The sequence below is a fragment of the Eurypyga helias genome, unplaced genomic scaffold, assembly GCF_000690775.1.
Source record: "Eurypyga helias isolate BGI_N326 unplaced genomic scaffold, ASM69077v1 scaffold6301, whole genome shotgun sequence".
NCBI lineage: Eukaryota > Metazoa > Chordata > Aves > Eurypygiformes > Eurypygidae > Eurypyga > Eurypyga helias.
The window spans coordinates 1-26755 of NW_010232635.1; the positions used below are offsets into that span (position 1 = coordinate 1).

At 37.9% G+C, this 26755-nt stretch overlaps 1 protein-coding gene across 1 annotated transcript; it reads right to left on the reverse strand.

Moving 5' to 3' along the window:
- Positions 1 to 2393: 2393 nt before the first annotated feature.
- On the reverse strand, positions 2394 to 25674 carry LOC104502845 (transmembrane 9 superfamily member 3; the record flags this gene model as incomplete). The annotated part of the gene is made up of 8 exons (XM_010161449.1): positions 25485 to 25674; positions 17309 to 17431; positions 12869 to 13029; positions 9959 to 10036; positions 8884 to 9015; positions 8247 to 8413; positions 4447 to 4541; positions 2394 to 2524 (listed from the first exon to the last, which is right to left on the reverse strand). Coding segments are annotated over exons 1-8 (1053 nt in total), but the record flags the coding sequence as incomplete, so codon positions are not given.
- Positions 25675 to 26755: the final 1081 nt, after the last annotated feature.

Below are 26755 nucleotides of genomic sequence, written 5' to 3' on the forward strand. Positions count from 1 at the left end.
CCATTCTATGATTCTATGAATGATACCAGAAACAAGTTTTGTATCTTCCCGGTCCCTGCCACATCTTCGAGAGGATCCCAGACAACAGGAATAAGTTATACAAGGTGAACAAAGCTCTGAAATTCCAAGCAAACTACAACTGCAGTGAAGTGCATGAAGGTCCTGAAGAGCCCTATCAATTTGAGCATTTCAAGACCAAGCGTAGACGAGCAGATACCAGGTAGATCAAAGCTGCAGCAGCTGTGCCTTAGCTTGGATGTCTTGGCTTTGACACTACCCTTGCTACACTCCATTGAAAATTTGCTCTGGAGGGAGGAATTAAGTCACAGAGAAGAGACTACATAGTGGTTCACTGGGAAGTTGCAATGTGAAACAGGGAGAGCACAGGATGCCACACTGAAGCATAGTCTCTTGGCAACCTTTTTGCTCAGACACATTTTTCAGCAACTCAGGTTTTGCCTTTTCTAGATTTACAGCAGTCAAGAAGCAGTGGTAATTCTGCCCAGCAATTTAAAACAAGGAGGGTGGTTTCAAGGCATGCCAGGGTAACAGGAATACTTTTGTGTTCTAGTACATTTAGACTGCAGAGGGGTTTTATTTCCCCAAGAATGCAGCAGCAGCAAGTTTGCACTACAGAATTCTGGAAGCTTCTCTACATTGAAAACAAAGGTGGAAAGACACAAAGGTATCTTATCCATGAAGTCAGAGGGCTTCCCAGGGACTTCAACCTGAAGCATAATATGGTTAATTTCAAACAATTTTCATTTCCTTCTATAAACCAGCCTCATTAGTTAATTTGAAGTCGTTAGAGCATTGCTTATTCTGATGAAGTTTCCGATTCATAACCTGCTTCTAAGTCTGCTAACTCCACTGAAGTTTTATTGCCACAGTTATAATGATTCAAACACGTTCATAAAACCTTGAGATCATTAAAATCACTGCGTATAACGAGTCCTAACATCCCAATCAAGTGACCCCTGAAGATTTATATTCCCATTTGCTTTTGCACGTACTATTTCCATGGTCTTAAAAATACCAATCAGTTGAACAGATTTACAAGACAAACTTCAGCACAGGTGGAATTCCCTTTCCTCAGCATTCCTGACCTCCAAATGGGAATACAAGCGAGAAATGTGATATCATAAATGCTTGCTCAGCAGTAAAACAGAGCCTCTTTGCACATATCAAAGATCAATGTTGTAAACGTTTATGACAGTATTGTATATGGCTGCTAGCTTAGGAAAGAAAAGCCAATATAATATTCCTTTGGGGTACTGACCAACTAATGTAAACATATCCAAAGACAGATTTTTAGTGTAATTTATTGAAGAAGGAAACCAGAAAAATTAAGTGAACAGTTTATAAACATGTTTGGCTTGATCTTATATTTAGTGGGTTTATAACAACAAATTCAATGTAAAAAGTTGGTATTTAAGCATGCACTGAACATACTACTAAAGAGGTGACTAGAACCAGTAACGTACATGTAAAGTATTGACTCCTCCATCAGTAAAAAAATTGAAAGCCTTTGCCCGAAGCTGAGAACTGTCTCTCTTTTTATTATTATTTATGGCTTCTCGCAAATTTATTCATTAACAATTTATTTTCAGTCACAAACTGAATTTGATTATATCCCAAATAATAAAAATAAGACAGAACTTGTGATACTAAGCTTCATTTTGTGACAGAATTAAAGAGGAAATCCAAGGCTACTCAAACATCTCAAGACTGAACAATTTAACATATCACAAAAACTGATATGTAAAGAAGGAAGGTATAAAAAGAACTTAAATCCCAAGATATGCTGCAGATACTGAAAACCAGCCTTCCTGTATTGAGATATTTTAAGAGTGCTACTGTACAAAATTAGGAAAAGCAGTATTATAGTGCATATTTTAAAAAATGCTGCTCTCAAATAATACCCTTTGCAAACTCAAACAACAATTCTGCCCAAGTGCCAAGTGATTATTTCCTATCTTGTATTCACAGCGTTATTTGAGGTTGCTTGAAAGGGCCATGACAACAAACAAAATCCTGACTAAAGCCACAAGAAATAAGTCATCATGATTAAATGAGAAAGTAATCCAACCAGCATTGTTTTTCAAGTGACATGGTTAATAGACAGGCACAAGACCATAACTGGATACTAAATACCACTTCACAAAGTGAAAACAGCGGTTCATCTGGCAGTAAAGCCAGATCTCCTCAGGACTTCTCATATTGCTGCCTGATCTTTTATTTCCATTTTTTTTATGCTTGACTGCAGTGATTTGGAAGCATCTTTCACTTGCAGTGCTTTTGTATTGCATTTTAACACACCACCAGTTTCCACTGGAAAACATAGTTTTCCTGTCTCTATAGTGGTGTTTAAATCCTCCAGTGAAATGACTCACCATGGTTCCAAAGGGTATAGCTCTTGAAGCATGATAATAGATGGCAATGAAGTTAATGAAGAAGGCAGTTCCACACACCATTGCTGGAATAAGGAAGGCTCCAATGAACATCTGCTTTATCCATCGCCTTCCTGTAAGAAAGGATATTTCAATGGGACTGGTGAGATACAGTGTATTCTGTTTAAAAAGTCAGCAGCAAGCTCTCCAAAATTTAGGTGTTTGACTACTCCCCTAAAAAGGGCAAAGAAATAAGCAACAACATACCACATCGATACAGGAGCAAAAAGTCAATTAACAGTTTCATTTGACTCCCAACAACTCACAAGATGCAGCACATTAATCGATTTATTTGGCCAGGTGAAAAGACAGGAAAAGGGATACAGCACGAGAAGATTTCAGCTGAAGAACAGCATATGCTGACTAAGCTGGCCAAAGAAACTGCTGTATTGGAACTTAAGTGTGTATGTAAGCTGTAGATCAGTAGAGACAGAGATAGCAGAGCTGACCCTGTGCAGAGACTGCTCACACCCTGGGAACAAGTGAGAGCTCAGCACTGCTCCCAGGACAACTCAGCACCACAGCTGCTTTCAGGCAGCACCTGCTACAGGCTGTCTTGACCCAACTAAGCTGACTCCATACATTCAGGATGCACTATGGAACTGGCTATCCCTGCTATAAAGCAAAATCCCACAGCATTTAATTTACAGCAGAATTAACGCAGATATCTTCCACAGCAGAAAAGGTAGACGGAAAATTATTTCTAAACCCCAGGCATAAAGGGAACAGCAACACTTGTTAGCAGTTATGAAGTTTAAAGCTCCCCGAGAAGCTAAAAACCCTTGAGCAATACCTTATGAATTTTCACTGCCTGTATTCCCTTTTTTTCTATGCTACTACTGCGTATATTTAAATTTAATACACCACAGATGCATCTGTAATATGTACTAAATAAAAAGTTAGAAAACTAGCACAGGCTTTTCAAGACCATCATATGTATTTTCACCATAAGCCAACATAATCAGCATTTCACACTTTGATAAGTATTTGCTCTGTAAACAAAAAAAAGAAAAATCTGTTTCAACTACACAGCATGGTACATATCAGAAGAGCAACCCTAATTTACCTATGCCTGCTTTTCTACAAATTGCTAGGTTTATACCCAAGCCACATGAAAAGAAACGCCTAACCTCCAAACATAGCAGAACAGAACGCAGTTGCGACTGAATACTAACAAGTACGTTGTGCTAAAAAGATACAAATTTTCTTCTGTGAACTTACCAGAATTATTTTTTCTAAAGCACTGTAGAAGATAATAGATATTGATTACTCTTTTATTGCAGCACAGGGAATGGATGAAGCTAGTGGACTGCAAAGATGTAATTGGTCATAACACAGAGGCATAGTGGGGAGCACTTGAAGACAGCCTGTCCAAATCCGTTATGTCAGTTTTACTAGGCTTCTGCTCTCTACTGATACTCATTTTGAATTTGCTAAGTATAAAGCAGAACACATGCTGGAAAGTAGAATAACCTTCTTTAAAAGACGCTATAAACTGTTTCCCCCATCCACAATTAATGGTCTAGTAAGTACTGTATACTCATCCTTTCCGTATTAGCAAACACAACACTGGCCCCCTGGTACCTACAGAAGAGGGCTATGTAGGAGTCATCTGGAGAAGATGACATGAGCTGTTTAACCGCGTGTTACAGAAGAGGGAGAGACTATTATACTCTCTGGGTGTCATGAGCCAAACAACTATATACAAGAGCATAATGAGCAACTCGTAAGACAGAGCTGTAACAGTGCTATAGCTCTTACTACTTTCAAATTAACCAAAGACTTAGCTATCGAGTTAGAAAATGCAGCCAATACTGAATAGGAAATAGCATAGAAGTTAAATATACTCAAAATACTTTCTGTTTATGAAGAATTTAACAGATTCCTTCTGAATGGCCTAATGCCATGAGGATACTTGTATATTAGTGCAAATCAGAAAACAGTAACTTCTCCATTAACAATGCAATGAAAAGGCTGAAACATGAAAACAGTTTACCTCCTTGTCTAGCATAAAGGCTTCCTCCAAAATATCCATTCACAGGCGATGTTGCAGCATAAACAAATATAGCTGTACTAAGCATTGATCCTCTCCTACAAGAAGTGATTTTTTTGGTAAATGAAACAGAAAACAGTATTAGAGCAGAAGAACACAGTAAAAAAAATGAACATTTAGCAGAAGAAATTATCTAATATTTTTAGGCAATGTAAAAAATGTACAGTGCTTAAATTGTGAAATCTGCAAAAGAACAGAACTGTTTGTATCCAAAGCTTCTGGCCAAGTCTAATTCAATCTCGAAAATAGAGTTCTGACATACTACATCCTTTTCTAACATGCACTGACTTTCACTGGAGTATAAAACTTCACCTCTGACCAAAATACTCTGACATTTGGATGTGCGTACTTTGTGTCTAAGGAACTGAACGATTTACACGACATAGTTAAGTGTAAGGCTCAACTACTGCAGAGAAAAGGCCCTCTTTATATAAAGACCAGTATTAACAAAAGTAAACTAAAATTGTGAATGATGTTTCTGCCATCCCTCAGAAATTAGCTTTTAAGATCAAAAATGTTCATCTTACAGAAAATGAGAAAACCTGATTTAGAAACTATAAATACTATAATGAAGCCACAAATCAGCATTGATCAGAAGAGTTTAGTCATTTTTAAATCACCACCTCATTAAATGTTGGAGTACTCATTTTGGCATATTTTTTCCTGAAATTTTACTAGCAGAGCCAATAATTTTAAATCACAAAAGCCATCTCCAAATACATTTTTAAAATCATGTCTAAGAATAGCAAGACATAGATATTATTCATGAATAGAGCTGTTCCCCCATGTCCCTCTGCTACTCTTCAATAGCAAAGAGCAGAAGGTTTTCAGCCAGCTTGCTTCACTTTCTTCAAATCAGTTGTTCTGAAGATTCAACTGTTGGCATTTTGGCTTTTGATGAACCATTACTGGTTGCCTGCCCTACTCAAAGAAGTAATCCTTAGTACAACCGGATTCCATGACTGCGCGGATTGAACTAAGCAAGTAAACCTGCTGGTCACACACACTAAAGCAGCATTATACTAACATTCGCTTCTTAAAAATAAAGAAATGAAAGCTATAGGTCCATTTTAGAAAGCTACAGGTTAGACAGAAACCAATTTTAATATCTCTCCTAGCTTAAGACAATTTAGAAACACACACAAAGCCCCAGAAGACCATGCACAGTCTGAAGTAACACATGTAAATCCAGGCTACCTCTAAAATGACCAGCAGTTGTTCATCTAAAATTATCTCAAAGTTTGCTGTTCTCAAGCTTACTCACTTATGTTTCATACATTCTAATGGAAAATCTTCTCAAAACACAAACCAGTACTAATAAATTAATAGCTGACATGACCAAATTTCACTGAGACACTTTCACTTGGCATCAGCTGCATGATCCCTAGGAGTTTTAACAGACCTGAAGAACTCTGACAAGCAATCATTCTTGTAATTCTGGTTTACAGCCTTCTTTACTCACATCACTATTTTCCTAAACGTAAGAATTACCTGCTCAGATTTGGTCAATTGTTCCATTACACACCCAGAATTAAATTCACTTTGAATGAGATATAAAAGCCTATTACAATAAAAGACTAAGTGCACATACATTATTTTTAATTACTGTTCTGACAGATTTTACAATTGCCATTACTAACTTGCAGCTTCCCTACAGTGCACAAACATTGTGAAATGCATTCATTCCCTCCCCTGAAGGGCTGACATGCTGTACAATTAAAAATGTCTATGTAAGTCTATACAGAAATGTAACCATGGGGCACAAGGGGGGAATAATACCATATGAAAAATTAAAATATGCGAAGATACTGGTACTACAGAGTGGCTTTTTAAACACACCATGAAGAGGCAGCTAAATTCAAAACCAAGAGTTCTCTCTAGTGGCACATTAGAAGTATTACAACAAAGCACTTGTAAAAAAAATATTTCCCCCACTAGCCAAAACATGATCACTACAGAAACAGATGAAGTCCATCCAAGACAGCAAAAATCTCAAACAGATAAAATGCAAAAAAGGAAGAGAATTAGGTGAACTGCAAGTAGTGTGTTAAATTTAAGCTTGAGTACTTTTTGCTTGTTTGAAGCAAATTCTCTCCAGTCAGGACCACAGCCCACCTATTGCTGGAGTTCTGGGCTGGGATGGAGTTAGTTTTCTTCGGAGCAGCTAGTATGGGGCTGGTTTGGATTTGTGCTGGAAAAAGGACTGATAACCCAGGGATGTTTCCATTGTTGTTGAGCAGTGCTTACACAGAGTCAAGGACTTTCCTGCTTCTTACACAACCCTACCAGCAACTAGGCTGGGGGTCCACAAGGTGTTGGGAGGGGACACAGCCGGGACAGCTGACTCCAAGTGCCCAAAGGGATATTCCGTTACATATGACATCATGCACTGCATATAGAGCAGGGGAAGGAGGAGGAAGGGAAGGACGCTCGGAGTTACAGCGTTTGTCTTCCCAAGTAACCATTACACGTGATGGAGCACTGCTTTCCTGGAGATGACTCAACGCCTCCCTGCCGGTGGGAAGTGGTGAATGGATTCCTTGGTTTGCTTTGCGTGGCTTTTGCTTTACAGATTGAACTGTCTTTATCTCAACCCATGACTTCTCATTTTTACTCTTCTGATGGACCACAGCCCACCTATTGCTGGAGTTCTGGGCTGGGATGGAGTTAGTTTTCTTCGGAGCAGCTAGTATGGGGCTGGTTTGGATTTGTGCTGGAAAAAGGACTGATAACCCAGGGATGTTTCCATTGTTGTTGAGCAGTGCTTACACAGAGTCAAGGACTTTCCTGCTTCTTACACAACCCTACCAGCAACTAGGCTGGGGGTCCACAAGGTGTTGGGAGGGGACACAGCCCAGCCGGGTGACTCCAAGTGCCCAAAGGGATATTCCGTTACATATGACATCATGCACTGCATATAGAGCAGGGGAAGGAGGAGGAAGGGAAGGACGCTCGGAGTTACAGCGTTTGTCTTCCCAAGTAACCATTACACGTGATGGAGCACTGCTTTCCTGGAGATGACTCAACGCCTCCCTGCCGGTGGGAAGTGGTGAATGGATTCCTTGGTTTGCTTTGCGTGGCTTTTGCTTTACAGACTGAACTGTCTTTCTCTCAACCCATGACTTCTCATTTTTACTCTTCTGATTGTCTCTCCCATCCCACTGGAGGGAAGTGAGCAAGCAGCTATGTGGGTCTTAGTTGCCAGCCGGGGTTAAACAATGACAACATGCAACACAAGCAGAGCAGCATCAGTGCGAAAGAACTTAAGAAACTTCATCTCCATTCCCGAGACTGGCTTAATGCACTGTCAGCAGTAAAAAGGACTATTGACAACACATTACACTCCTACTTCAGTCTTTACTGGACACAGCAGCAAATAAAGGGTAAGAAATACAGTAATATCTTGGCACTCCAGACGAAACCAGGAGTGAAATGTGTACCTTTTAACATTTATTTCCCATATAATCTACCCATAATGCTGCAGAGCGTCAAACTAGTTTCATAATAAATTGCGTAAAAAGCAAGCATTAAAAGAGTACAATTAAAGGCGACCATCTCACATAAGAGCAGGACAAAGTTCCATTACAACTTAAAAGAGCCTTTCTGAATACTCCATCTGATCTAAAGATAAAGACTAAGGACTCTCCAACACTTTTTTCCAGGCCAGTTAGAAGATTCATTTTTGTAATGATTTTGTTCAGTTAAGCATTTATATGCTGAAAGCACAGCACAATTATACTCACTCTGTGTACAAATCTTCTATCATTGCAACAACAATGACTATCAGAGACACAGCAAAAATTTGACAACCAGAACCAATAAGCGATGAAAATATCAGAGGATGACTGGATGGTCTAAAAACATCTCCATGGACCTGCTTCCACCCATACTCGTCTCCTAGATCTCTGTCCTAGGCACAAGAACAAAAAAATGTTTAAGTCTAATCATGACAATTAATGCCAAACACACAAACTAGGCATAAAGGTTTGATTTATTAAATCAACTTCAAGAGCAAGCATGTCTCCTCTCCTAAATGCATCAAATCTGGGAGAAAAGTTCACTTTTCAGGTGCTTATGAAGACAACAAAAATTACTACCTGAATGTATGATGCAGTAAAATCTATCAGATTGCCTCCTTGTCCCTAAAATCCTCTAAGTGCTTAGGAGCATACACAGGCTTCTATTACACACTGAAAATGTACCTCATTTAACCTAAGTGTGGATATGAACATTAACACAGTTACCACAGACAGAATTCTGAGTTGCAACCTAGTAGTATGTTATAAAGAAAACCAGTAACACTTTCAAGACACGTAAGGCCTTTTTTTAAAAAAAAAAAGTATTTAAAAGGATTTTTAAAAGCATAACTACAGATCTTACCATATCATCCATTTCTTCCTCCTTGCTGTATCTTGCATAATCTTTTCGCAAAGTTCTCATTAATATCATAGACACTAGGCCAACCAGAAAGATCACCATCATAAAAGAATTGAAAATTGAAAACCAGTGAATCTACAAAAAGAAAACACATCCCTAAGGTTTAGGACTGTAAATGTGTTTCAAACTTGTTCCAATAAGGATAAATTGTTGCACAGCAGGACAGCTTGTCAGCACTGGCTAAGTCACAACAGCACGGTACTGTAAGTAACATTACATTTGTAGAAATTCCCACTAAAGCTGGCCCACGAGACACCATGCATAAAGCTTTTCAACAGCCAAGCTTGCTCATGATGAAGCTATCACAGCTCAGTTAAGCACCAGCAAAATTTAAGTAACCAGCTGGGCATGCTCCCTTGGTAAAGGAAAGGCAATATGATGTTCTGCTGCCTTCCTGGAGAAGAGGTTTTACTAAGAGACACTCGCAGACAAGAAGCCAAAGGAACCATTACTTTGCACAGGACCAATATTTGCTGCAGCATTATTCTGCCTCTGACAAGTACATCCTCTAGCTTTCACTGAGCTCCGAACAGAATCCAAACCTTCTAACGTCAGAAAGTAGTACAGCTCAGCATACTGCTCCTAAGAGGATTACAACCATAAGTTTAAACCATTGCAACTGATACCGTCAACTGGGTTAGGAGAATGCTTTTTGCCTTATGTTCACTTCAATAAAAGGTCTATGTATGCAGTTATTCAGCTTACAAGTCGTACAGTTGTGTCCCTGAAACTTCATTGCTTCTGATCATGTGAATATATTTTTTCTTGAACTGCCTTGTCTTCGCTGCAGGCTTGAAGCCTGCCTGCACATTTACTAAAGCACTCTCAAAAAACTAGAGGTATCCTGTTTGAGCAACACATCTGTCACCAAAACCTACAGTCCTAGACCTGCCTGTTTCATTGTCCGAGAACACCTGGAACATTCAAAGATGTCATCCAAAAATTCCTTGACATCTTCTGAACTAAAGCAACCATTTCAAAGGGATATGCTGTAAGGTTGTCTTAGAACAATACATACTCTGTGCTGAAAGAAAGATGGGTCAAGGTACTTGTCAAATCGGTCTTCAAACTTCACATCTGATTTCTTCCATTTCACCTAAAGAGAGAAAAATTTATTCTTGAAAAGCTGATCATAATATGTTCAGCTATACTCACATGCAGAAACCCAAACCGTATTATACAAATCATCCACTTCAGATGCTTTCTTCAATATGAATCTAGGTTTTGGCAAAAACAATGGACCAATATTCCTAATGACTGCTATCTACAGGTCAGACATAGAATGAACATAAGCCACCTTGCCTCATGGATCTGATCTCGTCTATGCCTGTTTAAGAACAAGGAAGAATCAGTCTTGACTGGCTCAGCTCTCGCTGTCTCTGTAAGACTAACCCAAGATGCAAACTTCCAGTTTTCAAACACAAACCCTTTTCATGTTTATAGAAAGAGATCATAAAGATCCTGACAGTGAAGGTGCCAAAACCAAAATCCATCATATTACCCTATTTTTCAGTTTTGTCAAACAAATAGTTCAAAGATGATTGTTTTCTTCCCCACAGTAGGTACTTGTGAAATGTTAAGGCCACACTTCTGAAAAAAGCTCCCAATTTGCCCAAGAGTTCAGAATAAAGGTTAGAGAAAGAAAGCATATTTAAATATATTCAGGAATGATGTGGTAGAAAGCAGTGGAAGTTTTTTTTGCGTGGGTTTTTTTTTTTTTTTTTCCTGACAGCACATTCCCTTTTCTCAACATTTTCATGTGCTGCATTTACATAGAGAGACTTATGGAGAACACTGTCAGTGTTCACTGAGCAATGACAACACCCTCTTTTTCTGCTCCCCCAACGGCAGCTGAGATCTGTTCTGCTGCCACACACTGAGACTAGCATTCAGTGAAATCATCTGCACCTAAACACTCCGAGTACAGTGCCCAAGAAAAAAAGATGCAGTCTAGCAGAAGTGAGGGAAACAAGAAGACATAAGAGCAGATTTAAAACAGATGCCAAAAGGAAAGAAAAGGGCATAAACTGAGATACAAGCTGGCTGGAAGTAAATTGCATATAATGGATCAAGCTGGACCCTAAAAGACAGACCTTAAAATTTTAAAAGCTGCAAGCTAAAAGCTGCAGCCTGAAATCTCTAAGACCACAGGATTCTGCAATCTAGACCCTTCAATTGCTAATGAATAACTCTGAAACCAGCTGGAAAAGTATGTGTTTATGGCCCTACTATCACAGGGTAACAGCACATTATTGCTACCCGTTACTCCACTAGCTGCACAGAGGACTGCTTTGGATTTAGAAGATTTAATTGTACTGATGAACTACAGGGTGCCAACACGGTAGCACAGAGTATCTTTCAGAATTCTTGCAAGACTTCTTTTCATTTTAATTTCAAAATGCAATTTTAGAAATTAAAGACAAATCTACACTAAAATCTTTCCAAAAGCATGCCAAAATTAGGCGATTCCAGGGGTTTTAGTGATCTTGAAACAAATGCAGCCCTCTTGTGCATATCTTTTTAAAATACATGGCAAGGAACTATCCTTTCCAACAGATGCTCTCTTACTCAGTACAGGGGAAAGCATATAAATGTAGACTGAATACTCCTATCACTCACCACAATCCTGAAACAGATTAAAACCCCCAAGACTCAAGTATTACTCACTTAGAGGTATGACATTTATGTTCTTCGGTTCAAATTACAACCTTGTTTGAGATTAGTGGCTTAAAACATTAGCTTTCAACATTGCTTTATGCAGATATATTTCTCATTAAAGCATCTGCCACTAGGAAGCACTGCGTAGAACAAATCCACCAGAGACAATCTGTGAATTAAACACCATGCACTGGCCCAGCAATTGCCCAGTGGTGCCAGCGAATTTTATATGTAAGTCCTGAGCTCTGCCCATTAAAGGTATTTTAAGAGAACATCCAATATTATTTTCATTACTGGCAGCTACTCAGTGCTGTCCACCTCAAAATTCACAGAGCAAGTGGACTTCACAATGCTGGTGGAATTTGAAATAGAAAATTTCAAAATTACTACTATCAATCTTGAAGTATAAATAGGGAGATTAGTTTAAACATAATTCTAAAAGCACATAGAAAAATCAATTATCTGCACTTCAAATCATACAATTTACTCAGCATAAGGCAAATGTAGCAGTGGCAATAATACCCTCTGAAAAAAAAATCTTATGCTGACACCTGTGGCTAACACTGTGTAGAAAAGCAACGCATTAAAAACTAGTTTCAGTATACAAATGTGAACATGGGAAGTGAACGATTACAGATCTAAGTAACATCAAATAAATAAGGAGGAAAACCAAAAACTTTAATTGGTTATCTCAGATCAGCAAACATTGTTTATTCATTACCTTTCATCATAGCAATTCAATATAACAGCAGAGGTTTCAGAGAAAACCTTACTAATAAGGTTATATAAATAAGACAAATTTCTACTGGAACTGCAAAACCAAAATAACCTTTGATACTAACTGATTGCTGAGTATGAAGGCTTACAGTGGGTTTTAGTCCTAGATCAGAATCCAGTTTAAATCTGTGATGTCAGGGCTCCAAACATCAAGAAAATATGTAGCAGGGGATCTTCTATACTTCTAGTCTCCATACCGTTGGGGACATCTTCCTTTTCCATCAAAATACTGCTCTGCATATTATACAACCTTCAGTTTGAAGTGTTTTTTAAATAAATAATAATTTTACATTTATTTACATCATATTCCATTATTATAAACCTACCAAGGTTTGTCAGTAATGAAAAAAAAAGTATTTGAAGGAGTGAAGATGCATCTGCCTCTAACACAGCCTGACATATTAATACATAGTTGTAGGTATAAAAGCACCTATTTTTAAGCTATTTCACCATGAGGAATTTCTTATTACAGGTGCATCACCAAATTACTTACTGAATATGACATCTGGATTTTTGTGTTTGGTACCAATTTCACCTTTCCTTCACTGGTCAGATTGACATCTACAATTCTATTTCCATTGTAACCTATTTCAAGTTTTTTATAAGTCCAAAGGTAATAATCTTCTCCATTTTCATCTGCTTCTCCAACAATACCTGCATAGGAAAAAAACATCTATTACAGGTATGCTTTTCAAATATTGTAATTATTTTTAATATACATTAAAAAAACTTTGCCAGCTATAAACACAGTATTACAGTAAAGAGAACACAGCAGACCTTATGCTCTTCTTTTTAACTATAATACCTGGAATACACCTTCAATCCACAGGTATCTGCAAGACGCATTTTGTAATGGCATTAAAATAAAAAAACATGCAACTAGAAACACTGCAGAAGAAACAGAAGACACAACAGTTCCTCTGGTTTTATTTGGAATTCTTACCAGATAAAACAACTAGCTGAATACAGATTTAATTTCCATGAACAGAACTTCAGCCATGATCTCTATATTTTCCCATCTCCCATCTATCCCTTCACTGATTTTTCTTCCTCTTAAAAATTTTATTTTCATTCTGTATTCATTAGTTGACTCCCCAACACATACCTTTTGCTCTCACTAGCACACAAGCTTCCAATGCTTGCCAAGAATTATAGTTTATGACTACTCTCTATGTTACTGTCACTGAAAAAATCAGAAAAGTTATCATTTACTTGAAGGTTTTCATTACCTCCAAGGTGGAAAGCTGCTCAGATGCTCCTAAAGCATCAGAGCTCGACTGAACTCACTACTAGCCATGATTAAGTTATCACTTTTCAATAAATTACTGCAAATTGTCTAATCTACTACAGAAAAATTCCAGAGAATGTACTATGCCGGGGGAAAAAATGCAAGTCTAGCAGTCACCAGGTTCATAGGCTACATGCGTCCTCTTCAACGTCAAGACCATCATCCTAAAGATAACATACAAAATGGATAGCCACAATAAAAGCAGCACAAGATAGTCAAAGGTGGGGGGAGCGGGAGAACAAGAAGGTGAAGGATATGGAACAGGTTATCACGAAGCAGCAGGTATATGAAGGAATGGCACTTGTGCATTACCTGTGGTTTTTAACTTTCAAGGTGGTATTTTTCTGTCATGTTTTTTATTCATGCTCATCGCTCAGGATTGCCTTGTGTGCACCATCCACATGAAACACGTGCGGGTTTGTGCCTATGCCATACAGCCCAGCACCTGGCATACCATCTGTTCCCACGGTAGTATCCAAAACCATGACTACTTAAAGGACATTCTGATCAATCACTACCTGAAGGAGCGAATTAACATGGTGCTACGTATACTTAAGGAGATGCTCTGCAACAAAGACAGTCAAGCCTAGATGCTTCACTGCTGGATAGCAATTCAGGAAAAAATAGAAAATGCAATTGTGTTATTTGAATGCACTTAAAAAGATCTGGTTGGCTTTTTCAGGTCAGAAAATAAAGCATAAACTTTCCAAAACCTCAAACAGGAGTCTGCAGTCATTACCTTTAGTTATCAGCAGTTAAGAGAAGTTATTTTATGTCTAGTCTTTAGCGAAAATAGAGTACTCCTTACTGGATATTTTGAGTACTTCCTAAGGAGAATTTTGAATATCAATGGTTGTGCGTTGACTTTGACATCAGTAAGCCTTATCAAGGTGGAAAACCATGAAGAACATAAAACGTGAACTTAAATAAAGTTAGCCAGAAGACAGGACAACAGGTACAAATCCATCTGGATGAGCCCAGAGAAGTGAGCAGTCTGCTTTAAGAACAGAATTAAAAGAGACACTGCCTAGAATTCACAGCAAACATGAATACCACCTGAATACTTCAAAGTCTTCAGAGAATACTCACTTTCTTTTGGTAGCACAAAAAAGGACTCTAGCCATTTACATTTAGAGAACAAAATTTTCGTTTAATCCAGCTACAAGATACAAACCAGCAATGAGAAAATAGTGGATTGGGCGATACAGTCCATACTACATGCTGGCTAGTAGGGTTCTCAGGAAAGGTACTCCAAATGTGGTGAATCAACATGATAGCTTTCACAAAGAAATAAAAAAGCCATTTCAGCACAAAGTATTTTTAATATCAAGTTAAGGGTAAGCCGTTATGGACATTATCTTACTAAGACAAAAAAAGCTTCTCAGTAATCAGAGTATTTCAGAGATGCCATCATAATTACTGAAGTTCTTACTTTGTAAGACACATGGCTGGAGGAGCCACGTGTATGATAGCTTCACACCACATTCATAACAGTAATATTTATAATGAAAACCCTTCAGCGAGCAGCAAGTCTCAGAGCTCTAAGTTTTAGGCGGCATTTAGAGCCTGAAATATTTCTACTGCTGAACAGAGACCCAGCAAAACCAGAATTAATGCGGATGAGTTATAGTCATAGTTTTCTAAACTGTACTTGGAACACAAAGGTCAGAAAGACTTGTTCAGATCTGCAGATAAACACTTCTCATCAGTTCAGATGCATTCACTCCTTTCTCAGCCCCCCACTGAGAATTGTTTAATTTTCTGGAATAAAAAACAGGCTAATATTGACTGACCAATCTGCAGTCCTGAAAGTTTTACCTAGCCCTCAGGAGTCATAGACCAAAATCTTCAGCGCCGCTTCCTTTCACACCTGATGTCAGATTATATCCTTGCATAGTATTACCAGCACTTACAATGCTGCAGTCATCTATTAAGTATCAAAACTTGAGGTTCTGGTTCAAACTGTTATCAAAACCAGCTTTTTAATATCACATGAAGATGATAATTAGATTCCATGTTAGCTGTGGCATTAGGACGATGACTTCTGCATACAATGCATACTACTGAAGAACGTGAAAAGCACTGGAATCACAGTAAAAAAGATTTTTCAGCTGCGAGCATAAAATTTAGTCAGTGTGTAGAAGATTTAGTAAGTATATTTGGTCTTCAGTATTTGAGGCAAGAAAAGCTGTTCCCAAGTAAGATCAGAAAAATCAGTCCTAAAAAAGAAATCCTCCAAAACTCACTACCCACATGGGATTCCAAAGAAGTCAGCTTAGCATCCATCATACTTCGGCAGTCTAAAGCCTACGTAGCTGCCACTAACCTAGGAAAATCATTCATTGATCTTTTGCTGAAAAGGCCAAAAGCATACGAAACACTGTAGCAACAACTGTCACTCATGCATGCTTTTTAAAAACCTACCAGCAATTGCACAAATACAGTGAAGGCCACACAGATTAATTAGGGTCTACCCCAAGCCCTGCCCCAGAGCTGTTACACACACTAAGCAAATCAGCTGAAAAGAACAAATTTAATATATGAGTACCGATCCTGTCAGGCATTATAATTTTATCTCTTAAAAACACATACATTTCTAAAAAAAAAAAAAAGCAAGGACCTTCCTGACTAACAGATAAAAAAATAAATTGATACATAAAGCACTATCATTTCTGGCTGGGACTCATGTTCATCAGGTAGCTACTTTCTAAAACCAATTAAAAGTTAAAAAATCCCACCCTCTGTCAGAACAAATGATGAGTAGCATTATCCAGCGCACTACCTATCAAAAGACTTTTATCATGTGGCTTGAACTGTACTTTTGTAGGTGTTGTGGGATTTTCTTTATGTTGGGTGGTTTTACCTCCTTCCTGGAACACAGGCAACAAAGACCTCATGTTTTGTGGTGTTTTAAATTTCCCTTCAGTTTGTATCTACAATGGGGCTTGCGGAGTTTGGCTGACTGCTATCAATGCAAAGTACAATCTGCAGAGCACTCTTTACCAGGTATGTGATCACAGGTTACAAGGGAGTAACAAAAAACAGTGCTTACGAGACGAGGGCGATATGGACACATACATTCTTATTCAAGACACAAGCACTTCTAAGCCCAGATTAATAATACTCAGCAAGAGCAATTTTAAAAACTGTGTAAGAATAAGTAAAATAAAATTCCTTCATATACCCACAGAATGCACATGCAAAACTGTGAGAAGCCACTAAACTACTACAGAAGAAAATCAAATGGCTCTTGCATCAGTAACAAACACAAGAACTAGCAAAATAAAGTTTAAAAATCGAAAAAGTTATTATTCATGAACACATTCATGAACATGGGCCTTACATCTGACCTATCTAATCACCACTCAAACATTTAAGAGAATTTAATCCAAAGAACTTGGTATTATTAAATCAGTGCTTAAGAAGTAACAGCTTTTCACTGTTTTTGTAATTCACTAGCACAAGCCATCCTACTCTTCTTTCACTGCAAGAAACTTTCAACTTATTTGTATTACTTTATTCCATAAGCTCTACATACTTGTGAGATTCTCTTAATAAAGCTTAGTCATTAAACAACGCCATGAAACCCACTGGCACAGGACTCCTGTAGTTGTAATCCAGTTGTTTACACGTAGTATCACTCACCCCATATTGGCAAGTCATCAATATACATCTGGTACCAATAGTGATTCTTGATAGCATACACAAACGCATCTCTTCTGCCTTTGTCCAAGTCAATTTCACAGTAGGTAGTCTGCATTACATCGTCTGCAGAATAAAGCACAGTTAATGATTTATTAATGAGCTGGCTCATAGCGTGGGCAAACCAAGTACATGGAAGAACGGACATTGCTGGAAACTTGAACCTCTCATGGCTATCCTCAAGTAGGTAACAAAAAAGGACATCTAAAAAGGAACCACTAAGCAATTACATGATTGATTTTATAATTCTACCCTTCCGCATGTAGAAGCTTCCCACAGACTGGAAAAGGAAAGTTTTCAAAGTACCCTTTTGCTACTTCACCCACACTAAATTATGATCCATTAGCCAATGGCAGCTTTACCTGGACAGACCATGAGACCTAACACAAGGTATGAAATTATTAACAAATACTTAAAACAGGCTCACTGACTAGAAATACTGTTCGTAAAAACTGAAACTTTTTTTAAGTTCCCAGCAGTTTTCAAGAAACTACCATAAAGGAAGAAATAAAGAAGAGTAAAGGTAGAAAAAAAGAGGACAGAAGACAAAAATAGGAACAACACTAAGAACGCAAAAGCGGCTGCACTTGGAAATAAAATAAATCCACCTCTTCGAGCCAGAAGGCTATTTTTCCCTATCTACAATTCATATTCAATGCAGTTAGCAGCTATTCTTTCACATCCCAATTTCCTTCCCTAATGTTTCATTTTCAAGTGAAAAAGACAAAAGGGCTCATATTTACAAGACTTCAGGCAGCAACAGATTTAGAGACAACACATGCACACACCCCCGGCCACTTCCTAGTAAATGTTTTCACTCTGCAAACAGTGAAACAAAGTGAGCGTAAATTCCTAGCAGATAAAATTAATTTGTGTCACAAGTACAGCTCTAATCTGTATCACAATTCAGGTTACTTTCTCCTGTATACTAACTGCCATATAAAGCTTAGAAAGAAAATCCAATCACCCACACAGAAAAAGCAAAGCCAAGCAGAGTATTTCCAACACAAAACATTATTTCTCTGATTTTGACAATGTGTCAAAACGAAAATGTGCACAGTCAGGTCACACCAAACTGAAGCAGAGCCTGGTGAAGCATGATGGTTAGAAACCAGACAACAGTCCTGCATAGCTGCAGTGATTTCCTACAGCCCCAGAGAAAATAGTGCCCCTGGCTATTCCAGAATGGATGCATCTCTTGCTCCTGTTTCTTATGAAAAATTTAGTATTTTCTATTTTGGCTTCTTCTAAGACATAACAAATGCACTCTGAGCTTCATTTTTTCACTGAAATAAAAAATTTCAGACTGACTTATGAGACAAGAAAACTTTTGCTGGGGGGGGGAAAAAAAGATGTGTGGGGGGGGGGGGGGGGTGGAAGAGAGAATAACAAAACCATTCAAGTCAACAAGTGTCCCAAGAAGACTTCTAGACCATAGATTACGTTTTCAGGACCTGTACTCGTACATTCAGTAGAACCATTAAAGTTGGCACCACAGCTGAAACACATTACAAATCCAGGCCTCAGTTTGCATTTACGCCTCTACTGAGCTGGAGCCGTACTTTTTGGACTATATTCTCCCAAAGATGCCTCTGCTTTGCATTTTTTCACTTTAACAGATTTTTTGAGTCATCACGACATTAATTAAAAGAAAAAAATAATCCCTATCTTCTGGATTTGTTGCAAAGTACGCATTAATTCTTTCCAAAATCCTTGGCACTTTATTGTTATTCTCTAGCAGTTTCATACTATACTCAAATAAAGGATAACACCTTTCTAATGTTAATTTTTTTAACTCATATAAGTTCAACACACAGACATCAAAAAATGTACTGTGAATTAAAGCAAGGGTGAAAGAGAAACTGGTAGAAGCTGTTATCTGAAGCGTTACCTAGCACAGAAGCATGGAAGCCTGATCTGGGAAGTGCCACAGGAGCCAGGCTGGTTTTAAGTGGCTCTCTCCTGACTGGTTCACCCACACACACAGCAGTCCCAGCACAACTCAAGGACAGCACAGGGATAAGAGGCAAGTGCTACTAGTGAAATAAAAGTAACACAAACCACAAGCATTCTTTTTAGAAACCTTTCCTATTTTATAGCCTGAATACAGCAGCCTTTGTTTGCAGTTATTAACCAAGACAAATTAGGTATTAGTCTGTAATACCAAGTTACTCCATGGGCTTTCAGACCCCTGGAATTTGCCCCTTTTTTCTCTCCCCTCTCCTACTAACTGAAATGAGCCATTCTCCATCTACTCTGGGATGTAAGTAGAGGCTTTTGTTGCTGTAACAAAACAAAAAATACTCAATAAAACAAAACAAAAAGTCATTTGATGTGAAATGCCTGCACTGACATCTGATCATGCTGCAGACAGAATACGCACCAAAAAACTGTCTTCAACCATTTTTATGGATTTTACTCTCAGAACTCTGAATAGCAAAAGACATCGCAGAGATGATATAATCAACTGTAGATCAACTATGTTAGGAATTACACCACTGCACATACACAAAAAACCCAGAAGACCACCGCACGCAGTTCCTGCAAAACACAGGTGTAACTTTACGTATGCTGTATGATTTCACCCTCAGCCATACTACACGGTAGAGTTCCTCTCCTGTCCCCTAAAACAACTGACTGAAGGCAAGAGGAGTGAAGACAAGTGCTCCTTTCTTCAGCCACTGAGAATGCTGAATCTGTTGTTTAGTTACAGGACAGGATGAGGTGGTTAAACTTCAGTCCGCTGTGTTAACTGATTAAATGGAAGTAGCTTAGAACAGCGTTCAGTGGCTGGGGAAGCTGAAGTCTACTTCATTACAGCTTTACCAGATCCAACCATGTGTATGTTAGATAACTCTTATCCCAGCTATAGTTGTGCGTGAAGTTAGAAGTATGTTTTGCCTTGTGTCTTCACCAGGGATGTCAAAGAGGTAATGTCTGCCACATAATACAGCTTTGGCAATGTCAGTGGCACATGAAGCAAATATTAAACAAGCACGAAAGCAAGGGTAGTTAGAAAAGCAGGTGTGCTTATGTCAGATTTCAAATTTCATATGAACAGTCCGATCAGCTGGATTTTTTTTCCACACATACAAACCATATAAAACCTCACTATATCTGACCATCTCCTAGAACACTGAACATCTTCCTGAATGGCTGTCCTATTTTCTAGAGGTGTTGCAGAAGGAAGTCTTGGGCAAGGATTTCTCACGCAGAAGGACTATCGGTTAATAATGTTTCTAAATAAGCTCAAAATTCAAGTATGTTTAAAAAAAAAAAAATCCTTCTCCCCTTTAAATTCATCTTCTCTAACCAGGATTGTATGGCAATGTCAAAAAACAATTTTCTAATGATGTCGCTAGGAAGCCGCTGTTCAATACATTTAATAATTCACTAGGTCTCAGGTGTAATGTAGAGGATGTCAGTTCAAATGCTTGAGTAAAGAACTTGACATGTTACATAGAAAGCACTCTAGGTGTAGCTTGACAAGAGAATTAAGCCAACTGAAAACTTAAAGTTATATTACAATATAAGTGTACGTTAATAACTAATTTATACAGATTTGAGACCTGTGATACAAGAACAACATTGTTCATATTTGTAACAGAAGGGAAATGCAGCCACCCTGTGCAGTCACAGGTATTCTTTCACATGACACCTTTTTAAATATGAAAAGCAACACTACTTTGTGGATTTCTGAATACACTGTAGATTTGCCCTGCCAGTCACCACAGCAAGCATTCAAGTGGAAACCTCCATTCATTCTCAGCAGAACACACTTCTGCAAAGCCGTTATTTTCTTATTCCATTTCAAAAAATACAGGCAACTGACGGTTTTACTTACACAGTCTACAGTGTTCAGTAACCGACAGCTGCAGTCTAAATAATTCTTCGAATATGATGAACATGCAGTTTCACACTTACCTGCTACTGCTGTCCAGTCACACGATCTTGAGAAGGAAACTGGGTTTTATTGCAGAAGCTAATTTGTAACAACAGTTCTAATTCCCCTTTACTGACTCCAGAAGATAAAATTCTAGAAGTATAAAATCCAAATCTGATCTGATCTTGTGAACCCTTACAACACTCATTTAAAAAGGAAAAATACCTGTAATTTTTAGTCTTGCCATAATCTCAAACACACATGAGGACAAACTATTATCGGTTAACTCAGGACTTAGATCTGATTCACTTATTCATGAAGAAAATCTGTACAAGTCTTTCAGACATCCATGACAACATGTTGAAAAGCAGGTCCCTATGGCTAGATACTTAAATGCACATTCAAGCATCTAAATGATTATTGAAATGTACTTGAGTAGCTCAATTATTTCAGCTGTAGATGTTAAATACTCAACCCTCCTTGAAGCCATATCTTTTTCTTAAGAACACATGAATCATATAAACCAAATATCGGTGCCAAAACATAAGCTTCTGTTGTTAAGAAAAAAAACAACACCCCTCCACAAATCCCCAACAACTCTGTTTCAATTTCATTGCAGCAATTTCTAGACTACTGGTACAGAGATGGGAGCACGAATCAATCACAGTAAGATAAAATTTATCCATAACGAAAAAAAAAATTAAATGCACTGATACAATCCAGTTACACTTTTTTAAACAAGTGACCACCACTTCAGCCAAGAGCAACATGTACCATTAAAGAGTCACCAAAAATACCTAAGCTATCATCACATTTCAACAGCCAAACTGGAAAAGAATTATTTATACAAATGCTAAATTTTAAGGACTGGTCTATGAAATTTAAGTTTTCCTACACGCATTGGATATAAACTGTACTGGGTTTACGATAGCTTTCAATCCTGAAAAAAGGAATCACAGATAGCGGTCTTTTGCTCAGTTGTTTTTAACTCTGAAAACCTGTCTATCAAGGGGATTTGGATGTCAACAAATTCTACATAATTGTATATTAAGTACTAATAACTACTGCTACAATTACTTTATACTTGTAACTCTAAAATTTGGAAAAAAGGACATTTTAATACTTTTAATAGCAGATTAAAGATAGTAAAATAGAGTTGACTTCCATTCAGATTTCACTTCATGGATCCACTGCTAGCAATGCACCTCCTGATATAGAAGCTTCTGGATGCCAGCTAACAGCAAAGAGATTATTGTTCACATTTTTTATCCAGAGGACACAGATTGTAAGGGAAAAAACTAGAAGTGCATATGGACAGCTTCCCAGATCCCATACACATACTTAGTCAACCACCAGCTACCATGTACCATCTGCTTTATAGAAAACATCTGACCTGCAGCCACTTCGGTTGGGAGTTAAATTCACTGCAGGTCCAATACAGATTAGCAATCTACACAGAGCACCAATGCGCTATTAATAATAAATAAATGAGTAATAGGCAACAAAGGACATAGATGAAGAGGAATTCCCCAGCAGGTGGGAAGTGTACCAGCACATCAATCACACTCACAAGCCATAAAGACCTGACTATTTCCGAAATCTCTACTCTTCCATACCCATTCCAAGCCTGTTTTGAACGACATCATGCCCAGCCTGTCTAGAAGAATATAGCAACTACATACCTGGTATGCACTTGTAAAGCCATTAGAGGTGCAAAAAGACAGCTGAAAAAACGGTATGAGCAGACCAGACCTTAAACTCTGAAGAAATTGCACTGAACTTTTCACAAATGCTTGTGCTGCTGCTCTGACACAGAAAGCTTTAGATTTTTTCTAAGTATTATTTATTGTGAATCAGAACCCAAGATTCATAACCTGAATGTCAAGTAAGACTTAAGGAAAACAGGTTTGCTTGTCGTAAAGAAATATAGAAGACTACAGATAGATTAATATGGCAGGGACATAATCAAAACCAAAATAACCACAAGGTGCAAAAACCACCGCACTTTTCCACCATTCTGAATTCATGCTAGTCCAGGATAACTTTGGCTCCCTGTAGTTCTGAATTCCAAAAGGCTTCTCTTAACCAAATAGGAATGGTAACAGTTTCTGTGTTGATGAACTGGAAGTTCAGTATTACCCAAGTTGTACTTATTGTTGTTTAAGAAAACAGATGTTCAGTATCTTTTTTTCCAAGTGTTAAAGAATTCTTTAACAGAAACTCATAAATTTCTCCATTATTAGGCTATTTTACAGAAGTATTTGAGAGTGTATTCACAGAAGAATGGATTTGTCCAATGCCCTGCTTCTGCATATTTCCCTCAGAAAGGGCAGAAAACACTCTGGAAAGCTGAACTACATCTGACTACAGTGTGGTCACAAGAACAGACAAAAGATAAACTGACAGTTTCATCTAGCTCACCTGTTATTTCAGGAAAAATACCATGAACGTGCTTTACCAATCTAAATAAAGATGAACATACTTTACCAATTTAAACCAGTCTGACTACTACTGCGTACACTTCTGGTACAAGAGGGTCTAGCTTTTTCAGACTCCTAAAGAAGAAAATCTTTCAAGCCTTTCAGCCAGTTCCTGCACTTCAGCCAGTCCGTTTCCTCCTGTTGATATCATCTCAACGCTTCCACTACAAAAACAGATTACTATAAATTCCTACCTCCAGGACAACAAGGAAAAGGGCAGGTCCAGGACGGAAGTGCTGAAAAGTGAGCTACAGAACAGCTCAACCTGCTCAGTACTCCCAGTCACAAAAAGAAAGACAATCTAGCAAAATTTTGCTATGACAGGGATAAATGAACTATGGATAAACTTCAGAAAATAAATCTGGAAACAGGACATTTCATAATAGCAAATATTCACTCACAAACCTTCAGTCTTTTCAATTCAGTGCTGCATCTAGAGAGCACACTTATGAGTGGAACAACACCATCTCTTTGTAAAGATGGGGCAATTAAAGGAACTAAAAATTACACACATAACAGGCTTTAAAAATAAGTATTTATTATATTCTGACAATAAAAGTTTTACTTAACCTTCATGGCCACGTTGAATTGTTGCCAGTTGCCTTCTCTGTTTTTTCCATTTTGAGTTTCTGAGCATATTCTTTGAGGTTTGACAGGAAAACTATTTCTCCAATACTGAATAAAATTTTCAGCAGGCTACAAATCTTGCAAATCAGTAATAGGACTGTTTTCCAGTGTTTGTTTAGGTGCCGTTCCTTTCTTAAAAAGGAAAGATTCAATTCCAAATTCCTTTAATGCAGAGATGCTATCCCCTATGCAACTTAAAAATTTATGATCGATTCATGGTTTTAACAATCTTTTATTCTACTTCTTCTACTTACAACACACCAAGTGTCTTATTTTGCAGATGTCCAGTTTTGGATAAAAGCTTTATAACTAACAGAAGCTAAGACCCATCTGATTGCAAATGCTCAGACAAGAGACACTATGCTTAAGTTCTCCATCCAGTTAAGCACTGATGATGGAATGAAGTGTAGCCCTCTAGGGAAATAAATGCATGTACACCGAAAGCCAAACTGGATTAACTATATAAATGCTAAAATTCAAATTATGCAATGAACAACTTAGCCCCTAACACCAAGAAATGTATTTGCAAAAGAAGTTAGATACCATCTCTGGAACAGTATGGAAAGAGGGAGAGGGCAGGAAACGGGGAAAAAAAAAAAAACAGACCAGCTTCATCCTGACTGGCATATGATGAGTTAGAGACAATAATGTAAAGTTATTTGTCAAAGTTATGTTACACTAGACAGTCACCAGAAGGATACAATAATTAACTTTGTATTAAGGTAGAACTTTGAGATGTTGAGCCCCTGCTACTCCTTTCCAACTGCAGAGAGTCTGCAAGTATTTAACATCACAGGAAAAAATTCCATCTTCAGAATGGGTAATTCCAGAACGTTAATTCCCATAAATATACTGCTAATCATTCATAGACAGAAAGCTCAGTTTTACTTTATAAAACATAATCACAGTTGCTTCAGAAGCATGTATCTGCTGCAAGCATCTTCCTTAAAGGGCATGTAGATGAAAACTTTCCTATAAGCTGAAAAGCCAATGGTAGTAGACAACCCTGCAGGGCATTTCAAGCAACAATATGAAATACTTTCAGTTGCTGGCAGCAGCAAACTTTCGGTTCTTCTAGTTCAAAAACTGAGTTTTACGGTTTGTGAGGTTTTTTAAGTGAATTGCTTACCTTTAAATTTGATGTCAAGACCACTAAATTCCAATTCAACTCCTTGAAGTGCTTCTCCTAGGGTTTCATGGTAATGGCTGATGCTTTTTTTTGATCCCACACAGAAAGGGAGAGAGAAGTATTTGTACGTTTCTTGGCGATTGTGGTAGGGTCCTACTGTATTCATCCACAAAACAACTTCCTCTTTATCTTGGTACTGAAAGATAAAGTTATTGAGTTAGATAAGAAGTCCAGCAGAATAAAAATATTCAAGAAACTCATTCATATTAACTAGCAAGGCACTGAGTCACAGGCAACAGTTGCATATAGAGACAGTATTTTTGTCTTTTGGGTGGCAGGGATTCTAGGACAGGATTTTCAGCCTGCTTTCCTAACAAAACAAAACAAAACAACAACAACAAAAAAAAGCTTAGTTGATCATACAGTTCTTAGAGCCCATCACTGAAGTATCAGAAGTGGAGGATTCATACAAATTTAATAGAGAAGCAGAAGATGCAGAGAGCAGAAGTAGAGAAAAGCAGAAGTCTCAAAAATAAAAAAGCTTTTACAAATTTTGTGGAAACACGCAACAGTTAAATGCAAAACTCTACTTACCTCCACTGAGAGAAAGGGAAATACCAGCCTAACATCTTGTTAAAAAAAGATCTTAGGAAGTAAATCAGGCTATCTACTTATGAGGACAGGTATACTGTATTTTCCTCAAATGTGACTCCTTTTCGTATTTATAATGGTATAAATTACATTCAAAATTCCCAGAAGAGCGCAACGCACAAGAAGCACTAAAATTAAACTGTGGCATACCTACAGTAGCCAAGAGACAAAGAAGTCAGACAGAAGGACTATATTTTCATGCATTCCCAACATTCTCACAGTGAAAAAACAGAACAGCAAGGAAGCAAGGAGTATGGTGGCTGCCATGAAATTCTTTCTGGGAACATCCACCCTTCACTTTCCACAGCTACTGTTAGCCAGGAAAACTTATTCCTTGGCTAGGAGCCAGTGATTTTTTTTTTTTTAACAAGCCCTTATAACTTTTCAACAACAGCAAAGTCCTTAAAGTCATCCATCTATCAGTATTTAAATACTGCATGCATTCAGGAGAATTAGGTGATCTGAAATCATTACTTGCACTGTATCTGAATGCATCTGGATAAGGTATAAGGTTTGCTGCTTACTACAAGGCCTCTCACCCAAAACAACTTCTTCACCTACTCTAATTTCAACAGACCAGGAGAGACAGTTTTAAGGCAGGAAAAAAACCTACTTATACC